This window comes from Microtus oregoni, unplaced genomic scaffold (assembly GCF_018167655.1).
Source record: "Microtus oregoni isolate MIOR12 unplaced genomic scaffold, Mior012 000027F_ref0000203, whole genome shotgun sequence".
Classification (NCBI taxonomy): Eukaryota; Metazoa; Chordata; class Mammalia; order Rodentia; family Cricetidae; genus Microtus; species Microtus oregoni.
The window spans coordinates 22,486,028-22,495,247 of NW_024543086.1; the positions used below are offsets into that span (position 1 = coordinate 22,486,028).

The 9,220-nt window shown below is 54.5% G+C and overlaps 1 protein-coding gene across 1 annotated transcript; it reads right to left on the reverse strand.

The window, feature by feature from the left end:
- Positions 1–979: 979 nt before the first annotated feature.
- Ubald1 (UBA like domain containing 1) lies at positions 980–7,199 on the reverse strand. Its single transcript, XM_041676326.1, has 3 exons — positions 6,373–7,199; positions 2,550–2,609; positions 980–2,057 (listed from the first exon to the last, which is right to left on the reverse strand). Exons 1-3 carry the CDS (start codon positions 6,490–6,492, stop codon positions 1,707–1,709), a joined length of 531 nt encoding a protein of 176 aa, XP_041532260.1. The 5' UTR covers positions 6,493–7,199; the 3' UTR covers positions 980–1,706.
- Between the last annotated feature and the right edge of the window lie 2,021 nt (positions 7,200–9,220).

Consider the following 9,220-nt stretch of genomic DNA (forward strand, 5'->3'; position numbering starts at 1 on the left):
AACTTCAGCGTCAGCCAGGTGGTGGCGGCGGCATACACCTTGGTGGAGTTTGAGGTCTGGTCCACATACAGAGTGAGCTCCAGGACAGCCAGGGCTACAGAGAAACCCTGTCTTGAAAAGCAAAACCAAACCGAACTACTTCTCAGGGTCTATTTAGTAACAGGAGGACCTGTTAGAATCTGACTTGGGGTGTGGGCTGGACACTAAGGCCCTATGTAGCCAACAAGATCCAGGGTGATACTGCTGCCCACTTTGCATGAAACACTATTTTAAGCAGGGTGGGTATGGTCCATCGCAAGCCACCCAGGGGCGGCTGAGCATTAAAAAACTGACACTAGGCTGGGCGATGCGCCTTTAATCCCAGCACTCAGGAGGCAGAGGCAGGTAGATCTCGGAGTTTGAGGCCAGCATGGTCTACAATCGCTAGTTAGTTCCAGGACAAGCTCAAAAAGAAAAACCCACAAAACAAAAACCTCACACTAGACCATACATGACAGGTGACCCCCAAAGAGATCCTCTAGAAACAATCACCCACCATCCCTGGATGGAGGAACTGTAGAGTAAAACTCACTTTCCTTTCCCTCCCGCTTCAATTCTCTCCCTCCAGATAAGCATCCAGGTTGGGATGGAAGACCCACCAAGCCCTGGAGTTGGCAGCTAGGCTAAAGGTCCAAGAAGATCCATGTGAAGCCCCAGCAGACAGGTATAAATAAGCCCTGCTCAAAGCAGAGCTGAGATCCACCATTTCATCAGGAAAAGGGATACAGAAGAGGTGAGAGTCTGGGAATAAAGGCTAAGAAACTTAACAGAGTTAGCCTCTGATAGGCTAGATGACTTCTGAACATGTAGACAGGACAGCAAGATCCAACAGCGTGGAGCTAGGCGAGAATGGGTGGCTTTTGTTCACCATAGCATCTCTTTTCAGAGGCAGTCAGCAACACCCAGGATACACATGAGGCAAGACTACAGAGCCTTGTAATAGGTTGAAATTCTTTTCTCTTTTGTTAAAAGGGGGATAGGAAATGGGGATCAGGTACCCCTGGGCTCTGGGGAAGGGGCATGCAGGGAACCCCAGCAGGCAGCCGCTGAGGGATGGGCAGAAGAGTCCTGGAGTTTCCCATAATCCTTTGCAGGAAACAGCAATGCTGGCAGATGAGGTGGAGCATGGCAGGGCCCTTGGGAAGAAGGGGTGGTGGGCCAAGGGACTTGGGGCTCACTCTAACATGCAAAGTCCAGCTGCCCCGTAACTAGGTTGCTTTTGAAGAGCGACACACATATAAATACACAGACACAGCTACACGCACACATGCGGAGAAGGCTCTGCATTCCCAAGGGTGGGGATCTAGGCCTCAAGACAGGAGTCAGCCACATCTCCGCCACCAAGTGGTTCTCTGAAACACTCCAGGTGGTGGGGCCAGGCAGGTGAGTCTTCGTTGGGATGGCTGCTTGGTCTCCAAGGCGCTGCCCACCAGGCACCCAAGCCACTTTTGAGTCAAATCCATGCGAGCTGGGGGTTCCTGTGCTGTGAACTTGCGTGTGTGCAGCTGTGCATGCTGGCACAAGACTGCCTGGCTAGAGTCCAGTCTCTCCCCTCCAGGGCTCTGGGGTATGTGGGTACAGACAGAGGAGGGGTGAAGGGGCCCACAGAGACATCCTCTCCCCCACCCCACGGGGCCCTGGCCTCCGGGAGGGGGGAGGGGCCTCCCTTATCTCTCTGCCTCCATGGCAGGGTGGGCCCTTGGTTCTGAGGTGGCCTGTTGGGGGGCCAGAGGAGGCCAGTCTGAAGCTGGGGAAGGGGGTGCCGGAGTCCACAGGGGCGGCTGCGACTGGTGGTGCTGTGGGCCTCCTGGGGGCGAGGCTGCAGTTGGCCAGCTGGGTGTTGCAAAGCTGCCAGTGGCATGGGGGAAGTGCGGTGGGGGTGACGTGGCCGACGTGGCCATTGGGCTGCCGCTGCTGCCACCACTATGGAAGCTTTCAGAGGCCTTGAGACGGGAGAACATGGTGAGGGCATCAGGGAAGTTGGGGGGCGTGGCAGGGGTGTTGGCGGGAGTGCACATCTGTGGGGGAATAAAGGACAGACGGAGGACTGAGCATCCCTATCTAATAGGGCCTCTGCTGCCTCTAAAAAGGAGACACATACCCAGGAGTTATTGGGAGTCACATGAGCTGCTTGCAGCCCCAGCTGGCCCACCACCCAGGGAATAGATCACAGGAAAAGGCATCAAGATGGGTTGGCCTGGCTTCATGGAGATCATACCACCTGGCACAATGCCTCCTGCCTTGGGCATGAGGCTTTCCAGCTTGTGGTCAGCACGGCAGCCCTGGGAGACTGCCTGGCAGGAGCTGAGCTCCAAGGGCCAGTGTTCTTGGGTTCTGAAGGGCCCAGGCTGTCCACACTCCTGTAGACACACCTCATGCAAGGCCTACCCTCCCAGTGCACCACCCTCCTCCACCTAAGGTCTCCCTAGGTGGAGCCAGTAAGTTCACCCCCCCCCCCCAGACTAGGAGTCGCCAGGGTGGCCATTTTTGTGTCTCCAGGGGACACTTACCATCTGGTGGTGGTGGCTGTAAGGGATGTTGGTCTCCTGGAAAAAGGCGCTGAGAGCTGTCTGCAGGGAGAAAGACTGTGTTTACCCTTCAACCATACCAGCGGGACAGGGTGAGCTAATATCCAGCAGTGTGCCTGTGACTACCACCTGGAGAGGTGTCATGGAACTCACAGCAGGCTGGACAGATAGTGAAGACCTGTATAACATCTTTTTGCCACCAGTCAGGTGTCTGTGGCTTACTGAAGCCCTGTCCCCTACCCCAGCACTGTCTGGACTCTATCATGGCCTGGGTCTGTCACCAATGGGTGGCAAATCCTCATTTGAGCCTCTGTTTCCTCATATGTGAGCCAGGGACTCTTTTCACTTTTTAAAAATTATTTTATTATTATTATTTGTTGTTTCTTTGAGGGCGGGATTAGACAGGGTTTCTCTGTGTAGCTTTGGAGCCTGTCCTGGAACTTGCTCTGTAGACCAGGCTAGCCCCGAACTCAGAGATCCACCTGCCTGTCTACTGAGTGATGGGATTAAAGGTGTACACCATGACCGTCTGGTTTAAATGATTTTATTTTTATTTTATGTACTACACTGGTGTTTTGCCTGCACATGTGTCTGTTGGGTCCCTTGGAACTAGAGTTACAGACAGTTGTGAGCCGTGGTTTGGTTGCTGGGATCTGAACCTGGGTCCTCTGGAAGGGCAACCACAGCTCTTAACCATCTCTCCAGTCTGAGGCATGGGACCCTTAAGGAATTAGTCTTAGCCTACAGGGTAGAGACCTGCTTCTCTCCAGAGGGATGGCCCTCACGTGGAAAGCTAGACAGTGACCCAGAAACTGAACCCACCACAAACTGAAAACAACTCCACAGCCACCTGTAGTTGGCTGGTTCCAAGCAACAGCCTCTCCCATCAGGGCTCTATCAAAACAGGAACACTTTTGGCGGACTGTGGTGTACACCTTTTATACCAGCACTCAGGAGGCAGACGCAGGCAGATTTCTGAGTTCAAGGCCAGCCTGGTCTACAATGTGAGTTCCGGGACAGCCTAGTCTACAGCACAAAAAACAAAAACAACCTGCCTCAAAATAAATAAAATAAAATAAAAATATAGGGACGCATCAACCCCAGAGGCCAGAAATGATAGCATCCATTTTACAGACAGGAAAACTGAAGGTAAAGTAACTTTTTTTTTTTAAAGCTCTTGGCTGGCATGAGGTAGTGATGGGGGCAGAATCCTGGACTGAGATTCTAGGCAAACTCTCAAAACTGGCCAGAGTGCAGTGAAAAAGGGATCCGGGAAAGGGAACTCCAAAGTGGCTTCAGGAAACCTAAAGGGTGATGTTTGTATTGACCATGCCCTGTTTGGGCCCCTTCAGGAAAAGAGGGAACTGGCTGCTCTTGTGCTGGGTTAGGAAGGCTGTCAGTGGGTAAGGAGTCCTGAGGAGCCTGCCAAGTCCCAGTCTTTTTTTTTTTTAAACATTTTATTTTTTATTTATTTATTTAACTTTATTATGTTCGTTGGTGTGAAGGTGTCAGATCTCGTGGAACTACATTTTCAGACAGTTGTGAGCTGCCATGTGGGTGCTGGGAATCGAACCCGGGTCCTCTGGAAGAGCAGTCAGTGCTCTTAACCGCTGAGCCATCTCTCCAGCCCCCAAGTCCCAGTCTTGAAGCATTATTACTCCTCAGACGGGCAAGCCAGCCCAAAGCCAGCGGGACTCCAGGCCTCAGGCCTCACCAACACATCCAGAAACCCAGTCTGACTCCCAGGGCTCGCTCTTTTTCCGCCCCAAATATATTCAAATATATTCAAATGAACTATCCTGGGCATCTCCTGCTGGAGACACCCTACACCAGGGTTCCCAAGCATTGAGTGGGGATGAACCTGGTGACACCCAAGACTCCATGGCAGGGTCAGCTGCTCCCCCACGCACCCATCCACCCAGGACTCCAACATGACAAACCTGGTACTGTCCTCTAAAGGCCACTGAGAAACTGCTCAGCTACACAGAGGTCCCCTCCCCCACAGCCTCTGCCCCCATTAGCACCTGAGTCTGAGAATGTGACCCAGAAACACTGCCTGGAGTATATTGTCAATCAAGAGAGAGAGGGAGGGCTAACCATGATGAACCCCTCATTCCTAGGCAGATGCCTCAGGTCAGGGGTGGTGGTGGTCCACAGCCTACTCTTAAATTATCTATGGTGACAGGGGTGGGGGGATGGACTGTGCAAAGCCAATAGCACAGAGACCCTAGCTGTGTCAGTCAGACTGTTTCCGGGCTGCAGGAAGCCCCTAATCTTCATGGGGACAGTTTTCCCTAAACTTTACAGCCATATTTTTCAGTCCATTCCTTCAAGCCTGAGGGACACACTGTCCCAAACTGACGGGTGGGCTGAGAGTCCTCCCCACAGCCGGCTTCCCGTGGGACACCTGCCTGCCCAGCCTCAGGCAAGGAGGGAGCCTGCGAGCACAGCCACTGGGCTCCAGCGACTGCCATGAATGTGGTTTTACAAGTTTTACCACATCCAGCCCCAGAGACTGGGCAGATTAGGATTGTGGCAGAGGTGGGGAGTAGGGCACTTCCCTGGGGTGGGGCTGCAGGGGGGAGGGGAGATGGCGACCATTCAGGTCTTAGAGGATGATTCAAACCCTGCTACCCCCAGGGGTGTGGAAACTGAGGCTGAAGAATGAAGCCTCCCCTCCTGTCTCCTGCACAGGCCCAATGGCCTGAAAGTTTGGTGGGAAGGAGGGAAGCAGAGCAAAGGCTTGGTTTACAGAGGTGGGACGGAGGGCACGTTTTTGATCCCACCCCTGCACCAGAAAGCTAAGCCTAAATCTCTTCCCAGAGACTTCTGTGGGATGGCTCCCACTGGGAAACCACGTTCTGGGGTTCCCAACTGGACACACACTACTAGACTGGCTCTCGCTGTGACCTCACACCTGTGAGGAACACGGCTTCAAGCCCTCTGGCCTCATCTCTAGATGCTAACAAGGAGAGAAGCTGGGGATTTGAGTTAGAGGATAAGAGGCATCTCAGTAACGCAAAAGACTGAGCACAGTACTTTACAGGCCAAGAGAAACCTGGGAGTAGCTGGGAGCCAGACTGCCATTACCCGCTCCTGTCTAGAATGACCTAAAATTAGTGAACCGTGTGCAGTACACTATCCCAAGGTACAGGTTCGTCTGTCAGGCCTGAGGACACCCGGGCCTTCATAAGGATCCCGCCCCAGTCACACCTTCGTCCTGGGGTACACATATACACATCCTAACAATTTAGTTTGAGGATCCTGCACACCACTTATACACTCCATGCCGTATGTGTGTACACACACCGCACCGTACCCAGCAAGGCCACCATTCGCAAACCGCCACCTACGTACGCGCTGCACACACACCGAACATGACACACGTTATCCCTACATCAGACACGGTCTCGGGCTGGACTTCGTGTCCACACAAGCGCCCACATGCTCACAACCTTCGCTCTGCCCTGCTGACGCCCAAGCGCGGTGCGTGCGTAAATACAAATGCACATGTACGTGTGCGCACACGCCGCAAGACGCCCACCGGGCACACCGACCCTGGGACCGTTCGCTCGGAGCGACTCCGCCTCCGGTCCGGCCCTGGGCGTCCTCCAGGCGGCCGTCTGTTTCGCCCTCGGCCGTTACCGGGACAAAGGTGGGGGGGGGGGGGGAATCCCTGTCCTGATCGCCGGGTCCCGGGGCAGCCCCGATTTCGGGGCTCGGGCCTGGCCGTCGGTGAAGCCCGCAGTCCGCACCCCGGCACGTGCCCACACCGCCCGCGCCTGCCGCCGGTCCCCCTACGCACCTCGAACTGCCAGTGGGCCGCCTGCAGCAGTTGCTTCGCCTGGTCGGCCGCACAGCCCGCCGTCAGCACGAACTGGTTGATCATCACCTGGTGTTTGAGCTCGTCCATGTTCACGGACATGGCGCCGCCGCGCAGCCCGCTCCGGCCTCCCTGCGCGCTCGCGCCTCGCCTCACGCGTCCACCATTAGCGAGCCGGCCCCGGCTAATACAAATATTTACTGTGCGCTCTGACTCACAGCGCCTCGCTGCCCGGCGGCCGGCGGAGCATGCTGGGATGTGTAGTCCGCGACGCCCCCGCCGAACGGACCGGGGAGGAGAGGGGACGCCCTTTCCCTAGTGGATCTCCGTAGGGCGCGCAGCTCCCGCTCCAGGCTGTGATGCCAAGTCTGGGACCCGGACCACAACACAGGCTTGTCACGTCCTGCAGCCTGCCATGCTTAGCATCACAGCGTTAGCAGGCACTCTCTTTGGAGGCTCTCCGAAAGCTATGACCAAACTCCACTGCCTTAGGCTGCAAGGCTCCGAAAGTCCCGAGACTTAGAAGACACTCGGTGAACCACAGCATCTGCCTTTTCCAGGCGCTGCTTGAAGTCACCACCTCCACGAAGCCTTCCTGCGCAAGCAAGGCATCGTCGCCTAAGTCTCGGCCAGTTGCGCAGGAGGAGCGTCCACAGAAAAGAAAGCTCCTGTGAAACTCTGGCCAGGCCAGTGGTCTCTGGAACCTTGGAGTCCCTGTCCCTTCAGTTCCCACTTTCCCACGCAAAAGCAGAAAAGCCTCCGCAATCTTGCGGGCGCCAGGACCGCGCGGAGCTCTTACGAGAGCGGCCACGAACTGCCATTCCCAGAATGCCACGGTTTATTTGCATCTTTCTGTGTCGGGTGACGTCACCTGAGTGAGGCCGCGACTGTACCAATGGGCGGCCGCGGGGTGTTAGGACCTGGCCATATAAGGTAAACAAAGCTGGCCGTCCAATCAGGCGGCGGCGGGGGCGGGCGCGTCACGTGGCGTGGAGGCGGGGTCGGGATCGGAGGGGTGGGGTGTTGCAAACCGTGTTTACAGCCCCGCACATGCCGTTTCCGGTTGGTGTTGTGGGTGGGAGAGCGGCGAGCCGGAAGCGGGGACCGCCACCGGTGGCTGGGGGCGAGAGCTGGCGTTGTTCCCTGGCCTTAGTGACGGTGGCTGGGTTCTTTGCTCTCCCTGGCCCCCTGCCACAGTAGAACCGACCCGGATGGGGGCGTTAGGTCAGACACCCCGTGAACAAATGGGCACTCATAACACGGACACTGCCCCAAGGAAGTAAGCGCAGACCCTGGGAGCAGACTATGGGTTTCTGAGGCGTTTTAATACACCTGATCCTTTGTTTCCTAGTAGGACTGCCGTGGCCGTGAAGGAGTGGAACCCGGTTGATAGCTGGGGAAGTCTCTGTGCTCTTCCTGGTTCCTCACTCCTAGGGACTCTCCGATTGGGTGGTTAGAGGAAGGTGGGCAGGGACAGAAAGGTCTCTAGGCTCTGCAATACTGAAGGGAGGCTGGGAGGACTCCTGGGATTTAGAGCTGGGAGATTAGTTTATGAGTAGGTGCGGGACAAGCGAGTGTCTCCTTTTCTTAGTCATCTTTTCCATCTGTCCACAGGAAGTAGGATTTCAGCTTTTTTCTGCCTTTTGGGGGGTCACTCAGAGCACTGTTCTTTGCAAAGCAATAGTATCAAAATAGTTTTGCTTTTGCTGAGAGCATGCCTTCGTCTCTAGGAAGCATCTCGCATGTGCATTACCGTAGTCAAAGCCAGCATACTAGGAAATCACACAAGAAGCAGCACTGGCGCTGCTTCCTTTGTTTCCATGGAGACTGCAACAAAGCCTGAAGGAAGGTGGGCAGGTTGGTTGCTAGACAGACCTGGATGGCATTTTTGACTGCTGTTTCCTCAAGTTCCTCTTGTGTGGGAGGGCTCCTAGCTGTGCTGTGTGGGATGATTATGATGGGCCTAGCACAGGGCCGGGTACTCTGTGTACCAGCTCTGTCCTTGGTCATTCTAGGAAGTGCCCCTCCCATTTTTATAGATAAGCAAGCTTAAGACTAGTTCAACCTTACACTTGTGACATTTAGAGCTAGAAGAAAAGAGCAGCATCCATTGGACCAGCAGGATCTTTCTGGCAAAAGAGGGGATCTTTTCCATTTAGGAATGTCGCTCACGCGTGCGTGAACACACACCTACTCTTATGTAGTCATCTCAGTGACTTGATCAGACACCCCCCCCCACACACACACACACCTCTACCCTATCTTGGCACGTGATGACTTGCTTAGCCCAGAAAGATCTACTCCGTGTGGGCCTTATACTTGCAGAACAGAAAGGGCTGACAAGGGGGAAGGTCACCCTACTCCTGAGTTCCGAGTTCCCTCAGCTAGCTTGTTTTTCCCAGGGATGGCAGGGAAAGAAAGCAACACTGTATTCTGCCAGCATTCACCTGGCTGGAGGGGGAACTTTGGATTTTTTAGCAGGCTGGGGTGGGACCTGAGAGCAGGGCCAGAAGAGTATGAGATGAAGAATATGGCATTTGCAGTACCAGCCTTCTCTTACCAGAGGTCAGTTAAGTTGAGAACCTTCTGGGTTCACAGAGCTAGTCAATAAAGGGCGTGTTACTTCCTCAATAGTCCTCTGGTGTTCTACCCTTTGATCTCTGTTGCCTGACTCATCACCTGACACATGGTAGCAAATAAATATTTGTTGAATAAAATTAGTCATTTAATATGTTGATAGTGGAGCTTATATTCCAGCAGCATGTGGATAAACTGCTGGAGGGGCTTTGAAGCACCTGAATTCCAATTCTAAGAATGATGTTTAATAAGC

Excerpts from the sequence above, each read along its gene's own strand:
- Ubald1 (XM_041676326.1), bottom strand. The coding sequence starts at position 6,492 with ATGTCCGTGAACATGGACGAGCTCAAACACCAGGTGATGATCAACCAG. Across the intron at positions 2,610-6,372 it reads CGGCCCACTGGCAGTTCGAG|ACAGCTCTCAGCGCCTTTTT; the intron begins GTGCGTAGGGGG and ends TTCTCCCTGCAG. Across the intron at positions 2,058-2,549 it reads ACAGCCACCACCACCAGATG|ATGTGCACTCCCGCCAACAC; the intron begins GTAAGTGTCCCC and ends ATTCCCCCACAG.